The sequence below is a fragment of the Barbus barbus genome (genome assembly GCF_936440315.1).
Source record: "Barbus barbus genome assembly, chromosome: 47".
Lineage (NCBI taxonomy): Eukaryota > Metazoa > Chordata > Actinopteri > Cypriniformes > Cyprinidae > Barbus > Barbus barbus.
The window spans coordinates 6,376,799-6,402,003 of record NC_136725.1 but is presented as its reverse complement, the minus strand read 5'-3'; the positions used below and the strand labels follow the sequence as shown (position 1 = coordinate 6,402,003).

The 25,205-nt window shown below is 38.5% G+C and overlaps 3 protein-coding genes across 6 annotated transcripts in view; 1 reads left to right on the top strand and 2 right to left on the bottom strand.

Moving 5' to 3' along the window:
• arl15b (ADP-ribosylation factor-like 15b) overlaps nt 1-3,177 on the bottom strand; it is a 49,415-nt gene extending 46,238 nt beyond the window's left edge. Inside the window, exon 1 of one of the 4 annotated variants that reach the window (XM_079409909.1) lies at nt 2,726-3,177. In XM_079409909.1, coding sequence (XP_079266035.1) covers nt 2,726-2,833 — 108 coding nt within the window. In that variant the 5' untranslated portion in view covers nt 2,834-3,177. Of the gene's footprint in view, nt 1-1,006; nt 1,170-2,725 lie in introns of those variants that run through there. The other 3 variants (XM_079409911.1, XM_079409910.1, XM_079409912.1) reach the window with 3 other exon arrangements.
• A 1,704-nt stretch (nt 3,178-4,881) lies between these two features.
• snx18b (sorting nexin 18b) lies at nt 4,882-9,308 on the top strand. The gene is made up of 2 exons (XM_079409907.1): nt 4,882-6,536; nt 7,810-9,308. Exons 1-2 carry the CDS (start codon nt 5,123-5,125, stop codon nt 8,055-8,057), a joined length of 1,662 nt encoding a protein of 553 aa, XP_079266033.1. The 5' UTR covers nt 4,882-5,122; the 3' UTR covers nt 8,058-9,308.
• Nucleotides 9,309-11,668: 2,360 nt separating this feature from the next.
• Nucleotides 11,669-24,781, bottom strand: LOC306865826 (chondroitin sulfate proteoglycan 4-like; the record flags this gene model as incomplete). Its single annotated transcript, XM_079410654.1, has 10 exons — nt 11,669-13,752; nt 13,856-14,033; nt 15,477-15,652; nt 15,916-16,047; nt 16,136-16,334; nt 16,776-16,952; nt 17,142-17,615; nt 17,708-21,226; nt 23,286-23,449; nt 24,697-24,781. 10 exons carry the CDS (start codon nt 24,779-24,781, stop codon nt 11,669-11,671), a joined length of 7,188 nt encoding a protein of 2,395 aa, XP_079266780.1.
• Between the last annotated feature and the right edge of the window lie 424 nt (nt 24,782-25,205).

Below are 25,205 nucleotides of genomic sequence, written 5' to 3'. Positions count from 1 at the left end.
TTATCTCACGAAATATAATTAGGCCTAATTATCTTAAATTAAAAACTAAAACATGCTTAACTGCCAAAAACTAGTAACCTGACATTCTCTTTGCTGAGGTCTGACCTCAGTCCCTCAGTTATCCATTACAGAAAGCTTCCTCTTTGGTTGTAAATTAGCTCGGCTGTCCGTAAAATGAATAACATTTGAAAGGACTAAAATAATACAGTAGCTCTATGCGATCCGGCTTGATTTAATGAGAGGGACACCAAAAAACGGCTGCTGGACAAATGCTTAAATACATTATGATTCCTCTCACAAATTAACCATACAGAGTCAGGGAACAGAACACAATACAATAGGATCATTGTTGCGCCCATTCATTTCTAAATCAGCAGAGCCTGGACCAAATGAGGCCAGATCCAAAACTAAACTGAGCTAAGATTCTGCACAGAACAGTGTCCTTTAATAATGGAAAACCATGGGGACACCCAAAAGAATGAACTCAAACCTGAACAGTTAGAACTCAAAGCAAACATTAAAACCACTGGGCACGGATGGCCAGCACATAAAAAGTGTGAACGAAACGCACTGCTCTGGAAAAACATACCGTAGATACAATGATGTGGTTTCCATGCCAACTACAAAGGCACAGATTTAAGCTCCACCCATTTCGGGGAGAGGGGAACCAACTGTGCATGGCATGAATCCCAAGAGCTGACAATGATAAAGCTTTCACTGACCATGCTAAAACCTTTTTTTCTAAGCAAACTGTTGATGAAAAGGGCATAAAGTCTGTTTACAGTTCTGTACAACCTGTTAACTACAAATATATGCTGGTGTGCACATGTGGTTAGCTTTAGTCCAACCCAGTTTCCAAATTCTAGTGAAATAAAAGTAGGTCTTATACACTCAAGAAGTACAAGACCCTTCGATTTTATAATGCATCAACTGAAGAAAAACCTGACTGAGAAACAACATCATCTTGTCCTTAAAAAGTGTGATTTGTCCAGACAAATATACTTACATAATCGAGCATGCTCTTAATCCACACACTGCCAGCACTTCCAGGCTCTTTTCAGCTCTGTTTCTTGAGGAAATGGTTCTATTCTGAGAATCCTGACCGGAATATCCCAAAGGAAACACCCCTGCGACCTCTCTGCATATGTCCAAGTCAAGTATCAAAGGCACTGAATGTGCGAGAAGTTTACTGGCACCGGAATTCAATACTGTCACACTGTGAAGCGGCACCAACACAACAGTACAGCATTCCCGTGAAACTGTTATTACCACTATTATTGTAGGCAAATTATATAACACGAATGGTGCAAAAAAGGACTTTGAAAGAGGTCACACTAAGGCCAAATAAGCTGATAATAAACAATGTTATAAAAAAAAAATGATTAGATGTAATCTGTGACCACATATCATCTCAGGTAAATTAATTCATGGAGTGATAACCACAACATAAGTGGCTGTTTATGTCACTATAATATCTAGATGAAAAGAAATGTCATAAAAGGTAACTGTAGTAAATTTAAAATAGACTTTGACAAGGTCACATTAAAGAGTGTATATTTTGAAAACAAACGGTAAGCTCCAAATGTAACCAGAACACACAAATATCTGTAAATATGTAAGTGAATATGCAGATATCTAACTATACCTATATCATTGATATATGTGACCTTAAATTTAGGTCTCCCAAAAATAACCCATTTATGTAATCATTTACTGACCCTCAATTCTTCTGTAACCTATACTTTATTTCTTCAGAGGAACACAAAAAGAGATGTTTAGCAGAGTGCCCAAGCTGATCTTTTCCACCAAATGAAAGTGAAAGGGCACTAGTGTTGTCTTGATATAAACTCACAATTCTGAGAAGACTAGTCAGACTTGTGACTGCGAGATAAACTCGCAACTACCAGAAAAATAATCTAATTTTTTATCTAATTTTATTCTGTGGCAGAAACAAACAAGCAAACAAAACAGTTAAAAAATCTGAATAGCTTGATACAAACTCAGAAGTGAGATGCAAATTTAGAACTACAAGAAAAGAGTCAAAATTCTTTGTTTATATGATACAATTCTGTTTATATCTTGAAGATCTGACTTTTTTTCCTCTGAATTGCAAGAAACAAAGTCTGAATCGTGGCACAAAAGACATTTTTTTTTTATCCTGTGGTGAAAACAGGCTCATACCATTCACTTTCACTGTATGGGAAAGAGCAGCTTGGACATTCTGTTAGATGTTTTTGTGTTCAGAGGAAGAAAGGAAGTCGTACAGGTTTTGAAGGACATGAAGGTGAGTTAATAATGGCAATTAATTCCTTTAATACTTGCATAGTTTTGTTACCTGATTTCGGAAGTTCAGCAAATGAAATTAGTTTTGCAGACTTAATAAATGACCTTATCTTGCAGCAAACTACTGTACATTACATCTAATGTGAAAATTATACTGATGTAACTGCATACATGTTTACATTTTTCAAAAACACATGAGTGGGACTTTTAATAGTGCTCAGAACTATGTTTTCTGAACACACATCTCTATTGGCTTAGGTTTGTTTTTAAGCGAAACAAACAACAAACTGTAAGTGACTTCACCCATCTAGTGAGCATATTTGTAATAGCTGCAAACAAAACAAAACTGTTCAAAAACAAGGTTCATAAATTGTGGGAACAGCAATGGAAACAAAACACCTGATTCTGGCCATCTTCAGAAGGAAATAAAAGAACACTCTACCAGATAATCCATGTAATTCCTCGATAGCTTCTTGCTGTTGTCTCCAGAAAACAGAAGTCCTGAGTTAAGGCGACTATGAAATGAAACGTTGGTGTTAATTGAATGCATCCAGAAGTCTCGATTTTTATTTTTTTTGACAGCTTCGGCTTTGGATTCCCCGCCTCTCAGATGTGGAGAATAATATATGAATAAAGAGGCTAGCAGCGTTAGCTCCTCTGTAAATCCCACGCACGATTATGTGACTAAAACAAGTCCAGGTGAAACAAACATTCAGGCTTTTAATACAATCAAAAACATTACTATATATGGATTTTAAGTCGTAATAATTCGGACTAAGATGTATGTACGGCGAATGCAGTAGTTTAATGGTGTGAGCGGAGAGAGGCGCTGTTTGTTGTGTCTTCGCGAGACAGAGCTCGAGCATCACGACTTCCACGTGACGTCACTGTCACGCTGAATATTACGTTCATTCATCCAACATGCATTGAAATGATTTCTCGTTTCTTACTCCTTTTAATTGTTCAAGCCGATATCTTATATAAGTGGTCACTTCTTTCGACGCTTTTAACGTAATGATGGTCTTTGTGTAATATTAATAATGTACGGACGTCTGAGCGATCACGTGACGCTAGATCGTATCTTAAAGCTGTAGGCTACATCACGTGACAAGGAACTAACGGAGTTTGACGGTGACCTCTGCTGGTTAAAGTTATGTATTATTCTTCAGAAAGATTGACAGGATACCTACAGTGTGTTGTGTAAACTGAGATTTTATGATTTAGTTTCTTTCATAATGCATAACTTTTTGTGCTTACCTTTAAGTATAATATACACATTTAGAAATTCAGTACAGAACAAGTAAAGCTAGACTGAACATTGTATTCAAAATAAGTGGAAAGTAGAAACATACAAATAAATGTTGTTTACTTCATTTAACAACATGATTATCTATTAGGCTTTCTTATAATGTTTTAACATATTGTTTATGTACGTTTTGAAGCAATGTTTGACCAGTAAACTAATACTCATTTGGCCATAATAACAATAATTAATTTGCTACCTATTATTATAAACAGTTTCTCTCTAAGTTTAGATGACATGCATGTTTGAGTTTTACTTTTCATAAGTAATGTGTCTATTTAAGATTATATTAAATGTGGCACAGTGACTTTTATGACCATTTAGGCCTTTAGCCTTTTATATATTTTCAGCCAATGAAGTATGTTGATAATCTTTTTAATCAACACATTATCTTCTTAACACCCAATCCAGGCTAAGTGAACTATAAAACCTTTTTTTTTTTTTTGCAAAGTACAAGTGAAAAAGATGCTACCCTTGGAAATATGATGATTAAGTATTCAGTTAACAATTATTTTAAAATGTTTAAATTTGTTAAAAATATATATTAATGAACTTCTAATACCGATACTGCTATACATACGGTTTTTTTTTACGAAGTATTTTGACAGTATTTTTTTTTTACTCAGTATTCAGTTAACACTCATTTTTACATTAATTGTTTAAAAATATTAATGAACATTCTAATAGTTATAAATAATTACTGATAGTGATTGTGCTATACATACTGATCATTATATGTGATGTATATTATATATCGCTGGGGTATATTTGTAGAAATAGCCAAAAATACATTGTATGGGCCAAAATTATCAATTTTCCTTTTATGCCAAAAATCATTTGGATATTAAGTAAATATGATGTTCCATGAAAATATTTGGTAAATTTCCTACTGTAAATATATCAAAACTTCATTTTTGATTAGTAATATGCATTGCTAAGAACTTCATTTGGACAACTTTAAAGGCAATTTTCTCAGTATTTTATTTTTTTTGCACCCTCAAATTCCAGATTTTCAAATAGTTGTATCTCAGCCAAATATTGCCCTAACAAACCATACATCAATGGAAAGATTATTTATTCAGCTTTCAGATGATGCATAAATCTCAATTTCGAAAAATTGACCCTTATGACTGGTTTTGTGGTCACATATCATGATAACAAAGTTGTTATAAAATCTAACGATGCGTTAATAATAACATATAATGATATATAAGATGACATGTCTTCGATCAAATGAAGGGGTATTGGGGTTTATTCGTTACCCCAGGCTGATTGGCTCCACCCTCGATTATTCTGCTCTGGACCACGGAGCGCATTCAGCGAAGAGAGGCAGGCGGGCACAAAACCCACTTTTCAATCCTCTTCTGAGAGGAATTTCAATCTGTTTTCACGAGATAATGACTTCAAAAGTTTTCGACGTGTTTTTGTAGAAAACAGAGAGCTTAAATTCCTGCAGAGGTTGATTTAACAGGACGGCGCGGAGGAGAGAGTATTGTAACTTTGTAAACTGAGTTTACTAAGCGTTTCCACACAACTATGGCGCTCAGAGCGAGAGCTTTATACGACTTTATCGCAGAAAATCCCGGCGAGATCTCTGTGACAGAGAGTGAACTTCTAACTCTGTGTAGTGAAGAGGTTGTCGATGGTTGGTTGGAGGGCACGAACAGCAGAGGTGAGACGGGACTCTTCCCTGCATCATACGTGGAGTTTATAAAGACTGACACATCACTACACGGTAACGGGACATCCGCTAGTCAGGACTATTACTGCCAAACTAGTCCTCAGAGGAGGGACACCTCAAATGAATCGACTCCCACTCATTCTGCTGTTTACCAGGGACATCTTCAGCAACAGAGCCAGGGAAGCGACGAGGATTGGGACGATGACTGGGACGACAGCCTAACGGCGGATGAACCTGAAAAACGCGTGAATCAAGCGGGATATCCCATTACAAGCACCCCAGCTTCTCGACGTGGTAGTGCACAACAGTCCAAAAGCACAGGAACAGTTGGGAAAAATCTCAATAGGTTTTCAACCTTTGTAAAGTCAGGCGGGGAGGCGTTTGTTTTGGGTGAAGCTTCAGGTTTGGTCAGAGATGGAGACAAAATATTTGTGGTTATGGGCCAGTACGGTCCGGAATGGCAAGAGAGCCCATATCCATTCACTTGCACTATCGACGACCCTACAAAACAAACCAAATTCAAAGGCATAAAGAGTTATATGTCCTATGGACTCACGCCTAGTCATACTCAAATCCAGGTGAATAGAAGATACAAGCACTTTGACTGGCTTTATGCGCGACTTGTAGAAAAATTCCCTGTCATTTCGGTTCCTCACTTGCCCGAAAAACAAGCCACAGGTCGATTCGAAGAGGATTTCATTTCAAAGAGGAGAAAAGGTTTAATGTGGTGGATGAATCACATGACAAGTCATCCTGTTTTATCTAAGTGTGACGTTTTCCAGCATTTTCTTACCTGCAGCAGCAATGATGAAAAAGCTTGGAAGCAAGGCAAGCGAAAGGCCGAGAAGGACGACTTACTCGGTGCTAACTTCTTCCTCACTATCTGTCCTCCAGCTTTACCGCTTGACTTACAAGAGGTGGAAAGCAACGTAGATGGTTTCAAAACGTTCACCAAAAAAATGGACGAAAACATCATACAGCTCAACGTCACTATTAATGAATTTGCCAGAAAGCAGATCACTGGTTTTAAAAAGGAATATCAGAGAGTTGGACAGGCTTTCAGACTTCTAAGTCAGGCCTTTGAATTCGACCAGCAAGTATATTCAGTGCCATTAAACAAGGCCATGGCGCACACTGGAGAAGTCTATGAGACCATAGGGGATTACTTCGCAGAGCAGCCCCGTCAGGATTTGGAGCCAATTTCCGATCTTTTAGCGATTTACCAGGGCCATCTTGCAAACTTTCCAGACATTATCCATGTTCAGAAAGGTTTGGGATTTTTCTCATGTGTTTGCTCAAATACCACTTGTCAGAATGGCATGGCATAAAATGAATATAGGTCAGTAGGTCAGTAGTTTATGTGCATGCCATCAGCTTAAAGAATTGATGCACTATCCAGCCAACCCACCATACCTCAAGTTAATATTTAAGTGGAAACCTAAATCAGAGTCATTAACTGCTATTTCATGAAACTAAAGAAGCATCTTATTCTGAAATGGATGGATGGCGTTCTAGCTGCTGATGTAAAACGGTTTGCTTTTTAGATGAATTAATTTAACTAATGGCAAATAGCAACGGGTTCTCAGCAGAATATCAAATGACATGTCCTGATTTTTCCCTGGTTTGAGAGAGAGGGAGCATATGAGGCCTGCTAGCTCTTGCAGCTTGATATGTGTGTTGGTATGGTGGAATGACGCCAGCGCTTTTGTAATTCCCACATCCCTTTAGAGGGGGAAGTGTATACTTCTGACTTATTCGTTTTTCATTTATTGTGACATAAAATTGACTGATATCATTCTTTTCTGTAGAATCATATCTCTGGGTTTATATGACGCAAATAGTTAACGCAGATTTGTTAGAGAAATTGCTTGTCTACATAAAACAACTGATGCTGGGAAAGCTTTTGTGTTGAAGGCTCTAATCCTAAATTTAGGGCCCCAGCACAGTGAACATTTGCACTACATTTTAACACAGAGACATAATTATTCTGATGCCTTGGATGTAACAACTAAATATTTTATGTACTGTATGTGATTGTCTTCTTAACATCGATGTGAAACTACATTCACGACTTATTTTACTTCCGTAATCTGAAATATCCCAGGGTGAAACATGATATTTGGTGAGAAAAAAATGTAGGCCAGGATTTTTTTCCATCTGGAATTGATTGGATCATGAAAAGCAGGCGTTGCATATCAGAATGGAGGAGTGAAAAGCAGAAGGTATTTGTGAAGTCAGATGCATTGAATCCTGTGCAATAAGACCAGGAATGTGAAATTAGAACGTTAATAAGAGTTCATTTCAAGATGACTTATAGTGCACAGGGAATATTGATTTCTCCTTGAGAAATTCCAAAGGAAGCTGTAAGCCATAAATCAGAAGCCTGACTGGTCAGAGCTTGCAGTTTAATGTGTTCAAAAGAGTGCATGTGTGTTTTTGCAGATGTGATTGGGTGTTGTAGACTTTAATACTTTAACTAAACCATTGCTTTCCTTGTTTTTTATTTTGTTTTTTCTTTCTGTTCACTTCTGTCTTTCTCCAGGAGCCCTCACTAAGGCCAAGGAGAGCCAGAAACACGGGGAGGAAAAAGATGGCATTGCAGGTGGAGGCATCCACGACCGCTGCAACATCATCTCCTGCGCTACGCTAGCTGAGATCCAGCACTTTCATCGCGTACGTGTGCGTGACTTCAAGGCACAGATGCAGCATTTCTTACAGCAGCAGATCTGCTTCTTTCAGAAAATCACAGGCAAGTTGGAGGAAGCCTTGGACATGTATGACCAGGCTTAGGACATTACATTCCCACAGTGTTGTGAGAGAACTGAAATAAAACAAATAAGCAGCCTTTTTATTATAGACTCATTAAAGTACACTTACTGTCTTGTAGTCGTGTTTGGGGTGGCTTTGAGAACTTGATGACAACGTGTGCCAGAAACTGACAATGGTCCTTAAGATGTAGAATACTATATAATCTGATTAAACATAACATGATTGATTTGAGTTGAAACCCTTGAAACATAACCACAATTTTTAAGTTTACATTTTAATCGGCTTAGTAGTTACAGTCGATATAAACAAAATAGATCAATTGTGTGCCTGTATTGATACGATTCTGTCAATGGACTCATTCCATGGACATGGACCTGTGGTGATGTTAATTAAAGGCATTTGTGTCTTCTGAACTGTCCTCTGATTCCAATGAATTTTAATACAGATATAAAGATACATTATGCATTTGAATGCCTTATTGTGTCGGTCTGTCAAGTATGGTTGTTTATGATCCTTGTCAGTCTCTGCAAGTTATACTTTTATTCATCTTTATCTAATTTGCTGTGAAGGAGAGGCCTGTGTCTGTTTTACATTAAGAGCTTGCAAGAGAAAGACGAGACACAGTTTCTCAGCCCTGGAGGAGAAGTGCAAAGGAACAATGACCTAGAAAACATGGGCTGAACCCTCTTTATCTAGAGGACATTCCAGACGAGGCAGAGAGGATCCCTAACTGTACTAGTTTACCAGCACTTTCATTATTCAGTTTAGACTTTTTCTCCCATGTTACAACACAAGTATTTTAGTTTGTTTAAGTATATTTTAAGAGCTCAGTACCATTACCAGCTGTATGAGCAAGAAAAATTGAAGTGAAACCTTAAAAATGGAACTGTGGTTCTCAAACTCTGGACCACTGGTGGTCCGTGAAAGATTCCCAATGGTCTGCCAGATGTTATTGGCTGGTTTAACAAAACAGACCTAAATATAGATATATATTTGACAAAAAGCACCAACATTAATCATCCAATTAATAAACTTAAGGTCAGTGTAACAGTTATATTATAGTGTTTATTCCAAATTTTTAGCTTGAGAATAGTTGACTTGTAAATTCAGTAACAGTAGTGGTCTAGTTCATTTCAAACAAGAACAAAAACAAACTGGTAAAAAGGATGACCAATGAGAGCCCCACATGAGATTTGAGTTATTAGGGGTTTCACAATTTTTGTTTTACTCTTTTAAGTGGTCTGTCACATAAAAAGGTTTTAAGAACCGTTGAAAAAGAATAAAAAATTGAAACATAATCAACCATCAAGGAAGACTCAGCATACTCAGGCCTCAGAGCTCCAATCAAATGACCTCTTGAAGGAGATTGTACCATTATTAGTTTCTGTGCTTACTAGGGAGAAAAAACTGGGCTGCTCGGAGCAGTCAACCTCTCACTGCGTTTGAATTATTTATCAGAGCTAAAGTTAGACGTCTCTTTCCACACACTTAGGTCCTTAATCATGAAGAATTTATTCCCACACCCTGATCACTAACAAGCCCACACATATTGCACGTAAAACAATGCTAAGGAGAAAAAGAAGGACTACACTACACAAATATATGTTATATACTGTATTAATCATACATTATTTTATTACATTTCAAAACTGGCCAAAGTATTACATAAAAAAAGTATTTACATACATTTTATTATTTCATAGATTTATACATGAAAATCATTTTTACATTAATGCATCTAACTCAGAGATACTTTCTCTATTACACAGACATAAATATAAACATACATGTAAACATTCATAAATCTGTAGTCCATAGTAAATTACAGGTATTACAAAATAACAAACACAGATTGTCAAAGAACATTTCTGTTGTATCTCCTGCTAATCTTGCTAGGAATGTAAAATTTATGGTGCAATATTTCTGAGGGTGGTTTTGTTTTTGTGGTCAGCGTAATATTTAAATTTTAGTCACTTCTTTAAAATGAGTGTTCTTTTAAGGAGTTTCAGTTCTCTCTTCAATTTCATTACTTTCAGACAGACTTTGTTTACAGTAAATGTGATCATATAAATACACATAAGGCATTAGGGAAGCTATAGTGCTTTATGAAAACCATTTAGAGAGAAACTGTGAAAGAAATATTCAATTTGGTTATCTTGTAGAAGTAGTAGTTATTCTATGTCTTGCATTTTATATAATAACAAATAAACTGAATTAAACTTTACCTTCCCTATTCCACTTACTTGTAGGCTTGCATATAATAACAATACTTTATTGTTTTAATGATTATAGGATTGCTTAAATAATAATGTATTGTTACTACTTGAAGGGTTAAGTAGAATAGTGACCGATATCAGTATTTTATAAAACCAAGAACATTGGATGTAAACACTTGTGGTGTTAGACCTCTAAAATGTGGCAAAGGATTTAAATTTATGATAACATTTGGTTTATACTGTATTCAGTGAACTGAATTAAACATTGTTCATTCGCTCTATCCATAGCACATTATCAAAGAAATGTGCAAAAACCCATTGTTTGTCACTAGGGTAGTTCCTTCAAAGGTGTACCTTTGTACCATCGTGTACTGACGGGTAATGAAAAGTTGCGATTTTCAAGGCCGATATGGCTAGGAACTATACTCTCATTCCGGCGTAATAATCAAGGAACTTTGCTGCCGTACCATGGGTGCAGCAGGCTCAATGATATTACGCAGCGCCTGAAAATAGTCATATATCATAACTAGTTACCTAGCTGGGGACTATTTTCAAGCGCTGCGTAATATCATTGCGCCTGCTGCACCCATGGTACGGCAGCAAAGTTCCTTGATTATTACGCCGGAATGAGAGTATAGTTCCTAGCCTTATCGGCCTAGAAAATCACAACTTTTCATTTTCTGTCAGTCTTAGTACACAATGTAACTACAGAAGAGTCAAGTTTCAAATAGGAAAAATATCGAGACTCTTTGGTCATTTTTGAGTGAGATGCTAATGGTCTAATCAGATTCAATTATCTATGCTAAGCTACACTAAAAGTGCTACCGCCAGACCCGGAGATCGGCTGAATGGTTTCGAAAACGGTAAAACTCAACTCTTGGGGAGTTGGAAAATGAGCCTATTTTCAAAAAAAGTGGAGTGTTCCTTTAAGTGTACCTTTGAGGGTCCTGCCCAGTGACAAACTAAAGGTACAATTTTTGCACATTTTGTCTGGCAATGTATGCTGGAAAATTTAACTGCTAAATATTCTGACCCTGTAATAAGATTTTGTGGCCATCTGTGTTTTGTAAGAAACAAAACAACAACAAAAATATCAAAACCACAAAAACATCTAAGCTGTGGCAGGACAAAACTGAAACAATAGGATTAACATAAAAAGTTATTGTTAAAATTGTAGTTATTTGGCGATCTTTCCCTTGAAACTAAGCCAAGAGACCTTCAGAGTCTGCAAGGTTAAAAACCAAATGTCAGCAATAGTATGATTAGATATTTACGTTTCTCAATGTATGGTATGAAACTTAGAAGCTTACTTTCTTCTGCCAGTAATGCTAAGATTTGTCTCCGATGATGGTCATGCACAATGATAGTTCACAAAATTGGTTCAAGCAACATCTGGATGTGATAAAAAGAGTTGAGTCAAACCCAGTGTTGGTTTTGTTTAAGGGGTGCTGTTGCTTGTGAACATTGCTGGGCAGAATCAGGGTTAAGAGGATTCCATGTGCAAAGGAGAAATGGAGACGCAGCTTGTTCAATTGTTGGCACCATGGCTGCATCATGTATTTCCTGTAAAACAGGACTATCCGGGCAACTCAGAGTGAGAGGGGTTACTATAACCGAAGGAACAGTGAGACTTCTCTCAGGCTGACCCAAATACGGGCCTCTGGCTAAAGTATCTTCACCAGGGTTCCCTGTCAGATCCTGTATCATTGCTGGATGGGCCCGCTTTTCCCTGCGGTGCCGGAAAACAAGTATGAGAACCACAAGAATAACAATCAGGAGGAGGCAGGCCAGAAGTGGGAGGATGATGAGCAAGGGATCAGATGCAGGTCTCGGTACAGACTCCATCCTCACTAAAGTATTTTTCGGGGAGGGATCCAACTTGCTCATAGTGGTACGGGGCACGTGAGGAACCGTGGATCTGCTTCGTGTGTGGTTCCCCCAGCGGTTTCGAGGTTTTAGCTTTGAAGCAGTCCTGTGTGGTCTTGTTGATGGATCTATGTGAGATGGAGGGTGCATAGCATTTGTTGTTCTGTTCAACGTCGGCAACTTGGTCGACTCTGAAAGCATATGCTTCCCTGTAATGGGGTCATAAGGTAATACTAGGTACACAAATTCGCCCATAGCAGGCTGGACGTTGGCTGCCTTCAAAAGAAAAACAAATGAGTCATTAAGTGGATGGACCGCTGTGATGTTGTACCTGGGTGCTGTTGTGTTGCCATAAATGCCATGGAAGTTGATGTTTTCCTCAATAGCCACTCTGCCTTGTTCCACATCCCTGAATGAGAAGGACTCCACCGAGTGAGAGGCTCCTCCAAGGTCAAATGTGACTTTGACTAGCTTTCCATGTTTCGGTGGCTCAAGGATTTCAAAAATGGGATCACTAGCACTAAGGGAGGCCAATTCTGTTGCATCCAGGACGTCCTTTCGTAGCTTCACTGGGATGCCATCTGGGATCCTGACATGCTCTCCAAGGTGGATCAGTGGCTTGACTGTGATGTTGACCACCTGGTTGGTCAGGTTACTCTCAGATGTGAAGACCGTGAACTCAAAGCAGTCTTGAGGGGATGACAGGTCGCTCATGTTATAAAATACTCTGCCCGTGTGCAGGTCCTCTTGGTCAAAGTGTGTGACCCGTTCTTCCATAACCATGACACTCCCATGACTTGGTGGGCTTGTAACTAAATACTTAATGGATGCATGTCTCTCATTGGATACTGCGGCCAGGTTTTCAAATGTCACAGTCACTGTGGTCTGGCCTTGCAATAGACTCAGTCCGGTGTTGTTGACCACACTGACGGTGATGTTTTCTACCTCTACACTGAAGAGCTTGTAGAGTGGTCTGTGGAATCCATCAGTGATGCTGAAGTAGATGACCCCTGATGAGAGTTCCCCTTTTTGTACAAAGTGCACCTTTCCTTGATTTACATCAGCTTGGGTAAAGGTGCTGATAGACTTATTGAGCTGACCCTCCAAAGCAAGGAAGCCATTTTTGGGCTTGCTGATTACAGTATAATAAAGTTCCTCAGGTGGAGTGTCTTGGTCCTCCACATAAAGGTTCTCAGGATCCAAGGTCACAGTGTCCCCTTTGACTACTTTGAGTCGAGGAGATCCTGTCTTGAGCACAGGAGGCCGGTCATTAACAGGGGTCACAGTGATGTTAAATATTTCAGATACTATATAATCTGTATTCTGAGGTCGTTGAGCAGGCTTTCCTCTGGGGATTAGCCACACATCAAAGGTGAAGTTATCATGAGTGGTCTCTGAGTCATCATGTACGTATATGATTCCATGCTTATGGAGGTTGAATTGAGAGAACTTTGGTCTTTGATGTGTCAGGTTCTTTTCACCTACAACAATTGTACCATGGTGGGGTGGAAAGGTGATTTCATACCAGACCTCAAAGAAATTGCATTCTGCTTCATCTAATTTTCCCAAAATGTTTGTGGCATCCAATTTTGATTTATCAATGAGAACACTACTACCCTCAGCAACAACAGCACCTAAATAACAAATATGAATGTTAGTGTTGTTAATATAGAGGTAATCATATTATTTTTTAAATTGTTTTTCAGATTAAAATAACCAGAAGTCAGAAATCATTACCAGTATTTGTTAAGAGTGCACTCCTATGCTCCGGGCCTGTATTTTCATAGGAGATGTGGATATTAAAGGTATGACCTTGGAGGAATGCTGGGGGGCATGACGCAGTGAAGGTGAAGGAATCTGTAGCGGTCCATGAAACAGGTTTAGTCTGTGCATACAGCACAGCACTTTCTTTCACCTAAAATAACACAAGTCATTTAGTTTATTTATAAGATAGAATGATCATATCCACCTTTTTCCTGAGTAACCTATGAGAGGCGTCATGATGGATTCTAACTTCCGTTTGGATGCTCTCGTGTTCCCGTCTCCATAGAAATTCATGTTAAAATGGTGTAAAGATCGACTGAATGAATTTAACTAAAACTTTTTCAGCATAACTAAATATAATGTGCGCAGGGTTAAGCTGTGCTGTTGTTGGCTGGCACAGTAACAGCAATAAAATTCAAGAATTCCTGTAAAGTACTTGTTTTGCGCAAAAGCAAATCTGCAATGCTTAAGTTAAAATACAATATGTAAAATAATAAAATAATGGGTTTTGTGGACAAAATGCCTTAAATTTCGCCCCGATCGGGAGCTGTATGAGGGATATGTGTGCTTATGTGTTTTCAATGCAGCTAACCGCTTCATGTCATCTAACCATGTCATCAACTTACTCAACTATAGTTGAGTAACTGCACAAAGACGGACATTGCAACAATATAATGTGATGAAACTATGGTGTCATGTGCTTTTTAAAACCATTTTCAAGGGTCAATTTTATATTACGAGCTCGGAAAATACGTTTTGACTAGAATTTGTCTAGAAACACCAGAGACTGGAAATCTAAACCATCGTTCCAGTATTAGTTGGGCGAGACTTTCACGTTCAGGAAAAAGGTGGATAAATGTTATTTAATATCACATTTTTAAAATAAATCAACTTAAAGAAGAAGCAAATCACTAGAAGATTTGGCCATATGCTCAAGCATTTCCTTTGTGTGGTTGATTCAGATAACATGCAAGAGAGTGAAGTTTACAACTAAATTTCTTACTGCCCAAACAAAAATTATGATGCCAAAAAAATTAATTTGGGCTGCAGATATGGGATGGTGATGATGTCATGAAAATGGCATACAGCCGTCATGTGCAGACTTGCTTAAGTTGGTGGCTATACAGATACGTCACAACACAATTTCTGTCAGAACAACTTAATGTTATGCTGAAATTACATGAAATTAACATCCTTGAAATCATATTTATCTTCAAAACATCTACACTCTGTGGTGCTTAAAAGGTTCTGAAGAACCTTCTTTTGCCACAACCTTCTGTGAAACAGAAAGGTTCTTCAGATGTTAAAGGTTCTTCATGGAACCATTTAGACTAAAAGGTTCTTCTATGGAATCGCGAAGCACCTTTATTTTTAAGAGTGTATGCTGAATGACATCTGTGGTAGAGCATTTAAAATGTTAAACATTAGCAGAACTTGCTAGTTCAAAAGTAGTTTGCTTTTGTCTTAGCAATGCACCTATCCTGCACCAATTCCTCTCTGGAATTGAAGAACACTCCCATGTGAACATACTTTTGAAAAGAAGTACACATTTTAACATCAGCCAACTAAACTCAGAAGCAGATTTCATAAATACCATGTGTTGGGTAAAGGATGAGATTTCTTCTGTGGAATTTTCATCTTGTTTCCAAATCAAGCTGCCAAATCTTGGAGGTGAGGTCACAGTGTATGTGATGGTGCGATTGCCATAAATATCATCAAAGTCATTTGTAATTATCAGCAGCTCATCTTCAGTGATTAACTTTGAAGACCCTGTAGACGGATACAGGAAATACGTCCTTCACATCACACATACAATTGCACCATTACTGTTTCAATGACTAGGCTAGTCTGAGTTTCACTTTTTACAATCCAGTCCAGCTGCTGCAGTCTGCTACAATATCTTGTTATTTTTCTACCCTATTGCTTCATATGAACGGCACCCTTGCTACCTCCTTTCTACTAAAAAGTGTATAGCATTAACAGCAGTGCAAAATAAAGTCCTGAATATTCTATAATGCACAATAAAATCAAACCTGGGAAAACTTTGAGCTCTTGATTTTTCTCTAAGCTGATGACCAGAGATTGGGCTGCAACACTGAAGATTTGCCTTGGAGCAAAGTTTACCCCATCATTGACTTGAAAGTGAAATCCTCCTGACAGGGCACCTGTCAAAACATAAATACCACAGACCTACTGAGAGATCAAGGAAAAAGGGTTATCAAATCTTATGGGCACTTTATAACGTAAACTAACCACTATGTACAAACACCAGCTGGCCATGACTGATATGCTCTTGGGTGAAGTTCAGAACTGGCCTGGAGGGGGCGCTCTTCAGGGCTAGATGCCCATTACTTGGTGGAGTGATGATAAATTCTAGGCTCTCAGGAGGAGAATCTGGATCCTCAGCACTGAGGTCTTCAGTGGTTATCTCTGTCACAGAACCTTCCCACACCTATTGAAAAAAGCATGATGCTGTCAGCTCTGGTCATGTTTTGCAAGGTGAGGTTTGACATTTTTCACTAGAAACTATTTTTTTTTCCCCACCAGAGGCTATTTTAGAATGTGTTTACTGAGCCTCCTGCTGGCCAAAGTGGGCATCTAAAGTCTAGGCCTCCACACAGTACAAGATGGTTTTAACCAGTGCTTTTTTCCATGATGAAAATGGAAAAACAATACGTGCCAAACCTATATTAGATGAATGTACCACTATTTCAGTGCTAGTGCACAAATTTGTTGGGTCTGTGGGAAGAAGATTAAATCTGTCATTTGAAAAATCCAGTTTGCACTCATGTTTTACTGTTTTGGTGTGTTTTTGTTTTATAACTTATATGTGTAGTATTTGTGAAATTAAATGATAAGAAGATTACACATTAGCTTAAAGGAAAAACCTCACCTTGAGAATTCTGTTGACAGTTACAATTGGAGGTTCATCATTTATGGGTGTTATATTGACATAAACCACAAATGGCAAACTTTGCTTCCGGATATCTGTATTATTGGCCACCACTGTAAAATTATCAGTCATGGTCTCACTTCCATCATGGACATAGTATATGAATCCCTGTTCAGCCTGTGGCAAAAGAAAGAATACAATTATTTTTTTGTAACAACATTTATTATAAAAAATACTAGTGAATATTATCCTTTCATAATGATTATACAAATGTAATTTACTAATATAAACTGATAGATTTATTGCCTTGTTTTAATCTTTGTTGTATGGGAGAGAAGAGAAACAAAGTAATGAATAGAAACTCACTTGAGCCCTTGTGAAAGACGGAATTGGAACACCAGGAATCCTTGAGTGTTCAATTCGTCCATGATGAGGCCCCTCGGTTACAAGATAGAAGATCTGGAGTCCATGAAAGTGTCGGCTGACAACTTTGATGATGTCCTGAGTGAGAGCTTTAGAAGACCCTTCTATCAGTGTCATATTGGACACCTCTAGTGGGATGTGCAAGGGGATAATATCCATTATGACTACAAGGTCACGGACTGTTAGAACGCCATTGGTTATGTCAAGTGAGAAGGAGTCATTAACACATCCACGCTTGGTTTGAACATACTCAACATGCCCTTCATTGATATCACCCTGCGAAAAGCTTTGGATGGGATACTCCTGACTGCCACGGTAGTGATCCTCTTCTAGCATAGATATCCGAATAAAACCGTAAGTGGGTGCCACCTTCACAGTATACACAATCTCAAAAGGTTTGTTATCCTCATGAACGACCTGGAACACACCACATATACACATTAAATAGATAATAGTCTACATTTCATAGTCAAGGTATCTGAAAATGATTTTAATAAAGCAAAACTAACCTGAAGAATTTCCCTGTTGATTTTGACAGGATTTCCTTCTTCCACCACAACTGGGTTATTGTGAATGACTGTTGGAGGCTTCTGATAACTCTCAAGGTACACCTTAACTGGCACACTTACATCCAAACGGAGGCCTTTAACCTTGCTGGTGAAGTTAAAAAAGTCCTCCAGTATTTCACTGTCATCGTGATGATACAATACATGGCCCATCTTCAAGTCATGTTGTGTAAAAGAATTTGCTTTTATATCATTGCAGTAAAGAGTCCCATGGCTCGGTGGTAGAAACACCTCAAAGACCACTTCTTCATCATGCCTGACATCCATATTAGTGGAGATACTGAAATTAGCAACTCCTAAACTGGCCATCTGGCCTTTCTGGACCAAAAGACCCGTGTTGTTTGCCACCTTAACGAATGGATCATGGGCCGACACTTCAAGTATTGTTGATGTGTAGTGCTTCCCATCAGATATAAAGAGGACAAAGCGGCCATAACTCACCCCTTTGTGAATGAACAGCACTCTCTTCTCTTCTAAGTCTTTCTGATGGAATTGATAAAGCTTGTGTGTGGTGTCATTTACCAGGACCAGCTCACCCATAGGGATCTTTCGTCTGGTATAAAGCAGATCTTTGTCATCAAAGTCTGTGTCAGCATCATGGTAGCACAAATCTTCCAGTGTAAGCAACCGCTGGCTGTCACGCACCACGTGGAAAACTTTATCCACAGCACGGATGGGTTTCTGATCATTAACCAACTGGATGGAAATATTAAATGTACCCTCCGTGCCTTGGGACTTGTTTTTCAGAGAGCCAAAAGAGGCCAGGAATGTAAATGCATCATGGGTGGTTTCACTATCATCATGGACATACAAGATGCGTTCCTCTGAAATGTCCTGATTGGTGAACTCTATTATGTTGTCACTGCTGGCGGAGGAATTAAAGAGATTTATTCTGTTCAGTACCCCATGTTTAGGGCTGCTGGTGACAATGTAGTGTACTGCTCTAGAGCTGGGTGTCTCTGAGAAAAGCATTGCCTTATTAATGACCTTGCTCTCCCCTTCCAAGAGAGAAAGTCCATGATTTTTTAAAATGATGTTATGAATATCTGCTTTGATACTGATTCTGAACTCATGAATCCCTGACAGGGCAAATTTTGAGAATACCTGAAAGTGAAACATGTCTCTTGTATCATCAACTGGCCTTTCTAAGAGCTCATATTGCAACTTGTGATTAGTAATGTCATCTTGGCTGAAAGTTGAGTTCTTTTTTAAAATCTTATTACCGAGAACAAGATGCCCTTTTCTTGGTAATGTCAATAAACGAATGTATAGGTCATTTTCCAAAAGTCTTGCACCCTTGATAACAACATGGAATTGTTGAGGTGTCAATGTGACTTTCTGTTCACCATCTATCTCCACCTTATTTCTGGTGATTCTATAACGAATCCAGCGTACTCTAATCAAAAACAAAAACTCGTCCGTAATGACTGAGCCGATTGTGGCTTTGTATTTGAAACTGTCAGTGATATTACTTTGCTGCGTCCCATGGAAGGTGCTGAGATATCGAAGACGCTCCTTTTCCAGGAGTTTTTGCGTAAATGTGCTTGTTTGCTTCCACTGCCCACTTGAATGCAGCCTTTGAACCTCACCATAGATTGGTGGCACTGTGACGTCATAGCGAATGTCCACTGCTTGTTTAGGAACATTGACTTGAACAGCAAGATGTTTGTTACTAATAAAGGTTGCTTCACCTTGGGTTACCTCTACTCCGGTGTTGTTGGCAACCTTGTGTTCTAGGGGAACAGCGATGATCCTGAGTACCACTGTGTTGCTTAACTTGTCCCCATCACTCACCCTAATCGCCATTCTGGCGTTCTTGACACCTTTATGAACATAACTCACTTTACCCTGCTCTAGATCACTTAGGGAAAATGAGTTAACTGCTCTGCCTGATTGTTCCTCAATTTCTAGAAAGCCTGAACCAGCATTCAGGTTTCCAAGGACTGAGAACATCAGGTCTATGGAGTTACTGTCAGGGTCAATGACCCTGAGGACATCTGTGCTCATACGACGTCTTGAGCGCTCTAGAAGAATGAAGAGACTGCCCTCAGGAAGGGTAAGTTCAGGAGCATCATTGACAGGTGTGATGCTGATGTTAAATCTGTGTAGACGGTTCCCTTTGAGAAAGCTAGGCACTTCCTTTTTGCTGTTGGTGAAGATGGAAAACATGAAAAAGTCACGTAAGTCCTCAGATCCTCCATGAACATACATAACCCTTCCATGCAAGAGATCCAGAATACTGAAGGTGTTTTCACCCAGGTCAGGGTCAACATCCAGTCGGAGTTGCCCATGGACCGGTTGCTCTTCAACGTGAAACATAATCTGTGACTGACGGATCCCAAGCTTACGGAACTCTAGATTAATCTTAATGTGTTTAGACTCAAGTGGTGCCCGTCCGCCTTCAAGAACTTCCAAATCCTTGAGTAAAAGGAAATTTTTCTTGTCCATTTCAGGTAGGGCATCTGTGATATTTTCCGAATCTATGGTAATAACTGATGGACCTGTGGTACTGGGTCCAAGCTGTTTTTGTGGTTCACAACCAACAGAAATATCCTTAGTGACCAATGCTTTTGGAAGGCCCATCCTTTGGTAATTGACTCTGATATTCCTAAGACAGCCTTTGAACGAACCTCCTCTTGTACGCTTCCCTACCATAGAGAGCAATCCATTCTTGCGGACTTCTGTGTAAGTGCTGACATCGACCCCACCGAGGAACAGAGGTCCAGTAAACTGTAACGCACTGGCATTTATCCCAAAGCTAGAATTGTGCATCTCCAAACCCAAAGTAAACTGAAGATTCAAAGGAGACAAATAGAGCCGCAAAATGTGCCATGCCCCATCATTGACAACCATCAAGGAACGCAATGCTGTCTTGGTTGCACCTATTTTAATGATAGAAACAAGGTGACCCTTTTGGATCTCCAGGGCAAAATAGTTACCGTTTCCTGCAGAGCTGTATAAAAGAATCCCTTCTGAATGTACTGTATGCAGTTCACATTCAAATACACCCTCTTGGGGTACATCCCATGTTGGCAGGGACATGTATGCTTTGGAACTGAAAAAACTTATAGAATTGTTGACAGTGGCTGAAAACTGTGGGCTGCAACCAAGCGACACTTCATGAATCATTTTGTATCCAGAGTAAGGCCTAAGGGAGGACAGGAGGTTATGCTCATTGAACAGAACCTCATCCAAACATCCCCGAAAGCCAAAAGGAGTTTCATTTGCTGAGAGGTAGGATTTTTCCAGACCCCCGACACCACCAACAAAAAGTCCATCCTGGATATCCAGTTCAAAGTCAGGTCCTGGCATCTTAGCAGACGTTATAGAGTTTTTGTCCACAGTAAAAGAGATGTTGTCATTATCATGTTGAAGTTCTAATGTATGCCAGGTCAGATCATTCAAGGAGAAACCCTTCTCAGAACGAACAGTCCGTTCCCCAGATCCAAGCTGAATCCGCACCTGACAGAGATGGACAGAAGATTTTTATAGTAATATAGGAAATAATCTTTTTAAAAGATATTGCTAAAAAAAACTTTAAAAACCTGCATTAACTGCAGGCAACAGAGTCACCATGTCAGTATTTCTTAGCATGAAAAGACTTGTCAGTACAGTGATGCACGTGGAGGTTTAGACCTGCCTTCGATACCGTTTCCCATGAATTACTTATTTCTCGTCTCTCTGATCTGGGTATCTCTGGTACTGCTCTTTCCTGGTTTCTTTCCTATCTCTCTGACAGACAATTCTACATTTCCGTTAAGGATTTTCGATCGCCCGCTGTCCCCCTGAAGCGAGGTGTTCCCCAGGGGTCCGTTCTTGGCCCATTATTATTCACAATTTACATAATACCACTTGGTCAGATTTTACAACGTCATGGTCTTAATTATCATTTTTACGCTGATGACATTCAACTTTACTCTATCTGTACACCTGCTCTACCTGCCCAAATTGATAAAATCTCTGCTTGTGTGAAAGACATAAAAGATTGGCTTAATTTAAATTTTCTGCAACTTAACACAAATAAAACTGAGATCATTTTTATTGGAACTCCTACACTTACCCGCAGTGTTTCTACCAATTTCACCTGTGAGATTGCAGGCTCTCCCATCAAATCTTCAAGTATTGTTAAAAATTTAGGTGTAATCTTTGACTCCACATTCTCCTTTCAGTCTCATATTAACTTCATCACTAAATCTGCATTCTTTCATTTACGCCGCATTGCCCAACTCCGTCCTTTCCTCAGTACCATAGATGCTGAAACGATTATCCATGCATTTGTTTCATCACGTCTTGATTACTGTAATGCCCTCTTCATTGGTTTACCTGCCAGCTCCATCTCTAGATTACAATACATTCAAAACTCTGCTGCTAGAATACTCACTCATACCAAACGTTCTGCTCACATCACCCCAATTTTGTATGATCTCCACTGGCTCCCAGTTGCCTACCGTATTAAATTCAAAATTCTCCTGCTCGCTTTTAAATCCTTGCATGGCTTAGCTCCCCCTTATCTGTGTAATTTGCTTGTCCCCTACACCCCGACTCGTTCACTACGTTCCTCTGACTCTGGCCTTCTCGTTGTCCCTCGGCACCGCCTTTCTTCAATGGGGGGCAGATCATTCAGTATTATTGCACCCAAACTCTGGAATTCCCTCCCTCGCTCACTTTGCTGTATTAACAATATCTCAGAATTTAAATCACTACTCAAAACTCACTTGTTTTCTGAATGCTATACCTTTGATTACTGATACCATGCTTTGTCTAATGAACTTGTTCTTTTCATGCTTTGTCGCTTCAGTCTGCTCTGCTTTGTATTTGTATTTTTGTTATGTTTGACTCTTTATCGGTATGTTGCCCTGTCCATATAATTCTCCTTTACTGTATCTATACTTATTGTTATCCATCTATGCTTACGTGAATTGTCTCTTCTTTGTTAAATGTACATTGTAAAGTGTCCTTGAGCACTGGAAAGGCGCTATATAAATAAAACTTATTATTATTATTATTATTATTATAACAGACCTTTTTTGTCTGGAAGCAACAAGAAATCACTTGCCTTTTGTTTTTGCCTGTGGGCAAAAAATATCTGTGTTGAGTGTGTACCTTATTACAAGTCAAATGAATGTAACTGCCATAGATGGGAATAAATTTAAGCTCAGTATTCATATAAGATTTCAACATACTGTAGTTTAGCCGATTCATCTGAACTGATCAACATATGCAACATTTCACTAAGTAATCTCAGCCTCTTACAGCAGTTGCAAAACTGCAGTGATCTTAGACAATAATTGTACTGTTTTTTATGCTAAAATATTATTTCTGTTTTTGACTTATCACTGAAATCGATACATATTCTATTCTAAAAAAACAAATGCATTTAAGAGATAATGAATAATATGTAATTAAATGTTATAAAACATCAAATCACAGGTTACAATAAAGTCTATATCTATAAATAGTGTTGTATATGAAGATCTCTTTTTAGTAAAATCATTTAAATGTAATGCATTTAATTAATCACCTGTACTCTGCCAGAATGCAGCCCCACCCAGAGGAAGTCCGTCTCCCCAGCTGCCAAGAACAGCAGGCCACTGGGTCCAGAGGTTCGAAATCGTACATGGAACGACGTCTGACTAGACAACTCAACTGCTTTCAAATGCACAAACCCATCTCCGTAGAAAGAAGCTGCAAAGTAATTTGTACTAGAATTAGTTGTTTTTTTTATAGAACCCCTATTGATGCACATGTTTTATAATCCCACTGCTTAATAGAGCATATACATAAACATGACACATTTGTTCCCCATTTTGCAGTTAACAACAGTAAGGGCAAAGGACACATTCCTTAAAAAAAACCGCCAGAGGGCAATATGTCTAGCTGATTAAGAACCACAACGCATACATTTAAATGACTTAATTTCATCCCCTCAGCTTTTGTCTCTCCTCATAGGTGCGTGGAATATTCTTGCATAGTGCATGTATCTGAGATGCCCCCAGTAAATTAAGAGATTTTATTGGCCTGAACAGCTCTGTGACAGCTGCTGCTCTGTGCCTAATGTAGTTTAGACTAAGTGTTGTTGTGTCTGCAACCCTCTAATGCTTTATCAGAATTCAATGAATGCATTTAAATGTGCAGAACGCCTTTTAGGAGCGCAGTAGTACTGCCTAATTTCTAGAGCACTGTGTCAAAGGAGTCAATAGGGATTAGCACAGTGACTGGGGATGAACATGCTTTTCAAAATGCTAACCATACTGAGTTAGTAGGGCAAGGAATTTTTACTAATTAGATTGCTCAAATTTGATTATTTAAACTGTGAGGGACAGATTGTAAAAGTATGTCCAAGTTACTGTATAAACTAGTCATGCAGCACAAAGTGGCAGCAAACATAAACACCTATTCAAAAAACAGTGAGTCCATGGTATCCATCCTAATGCATGGGCACTGGGATAAAGATACATCACATTAATGTTTACATAACTTTAAATAGCCAATGTATAACTTCAAAACAGAAGAATTACACTCATAAAAGTATTTAAGTGCTGGGGTTCATATTTTTAAAGGCTTAAAGCAACATTATCTCATCTCTCTAGCAATGTTAGGGTGCACTGAATTGCAGATTACTCTCTATTTGTCTTGGCCAAATCGGATTATATCTAATCCCATATCAGACATGTGCAGAAGTGACTTTGTACAGTGAGGTATTAATTACTCCTTATATGTCACTATCTCCAAATGTGTCGTTTATGAATTATTGTTTATATTTTATGTAGACTGACTATAACGGAATTATTAAAGCCAAACTGAAATTATTTTAGATATATTAACTACTGAAAACAAAACTATAGGTTGTTTTAGTCTCAAAATAAAAATATAAACTGATCATTATATCATATTATATTATATGATATATTTCGTAATCTTCTGACACTCACCTCCGAAAGCCTCTCCACCAGTCAAAGAGAGAAGCACAAACACGCTCCACAAAAACTTTTGCTCAAAGGAAATGTGAATCCACATGTTTCATTGCATTTCAGATCAATTTAAATGTCTTATAGAATTAATATTCCCTAAAGTACGTCCATTGCACGACTTTAAATCATAGTTAACTTTAAATCACTGTACCTGCAAATCTGTCATCTAAACAGCGTCACGGGCGTGTGTCGGGTAACCCCGCCCCTTCATGCATATTCATACCACAGTCTCAGAAATTGCCCAACCTCTTCATTCATATTATTCAGTATGCTTGGACTTTAGTAGCAGTAATGACACCTTCTTAAATCTTAAAGCTGCAGAATCTGTTCTGGCTCGTTTTTGTCATTCTTATTGATCTGTTAATTAATTTAGGATAGCTCCTACTGTGGAATAATCATAATGTTAAAGCCAATATTGTGTCATTGTTTTTTTATGTTTTACTTTTAAAAATAAGTACCAGCATTTGTAG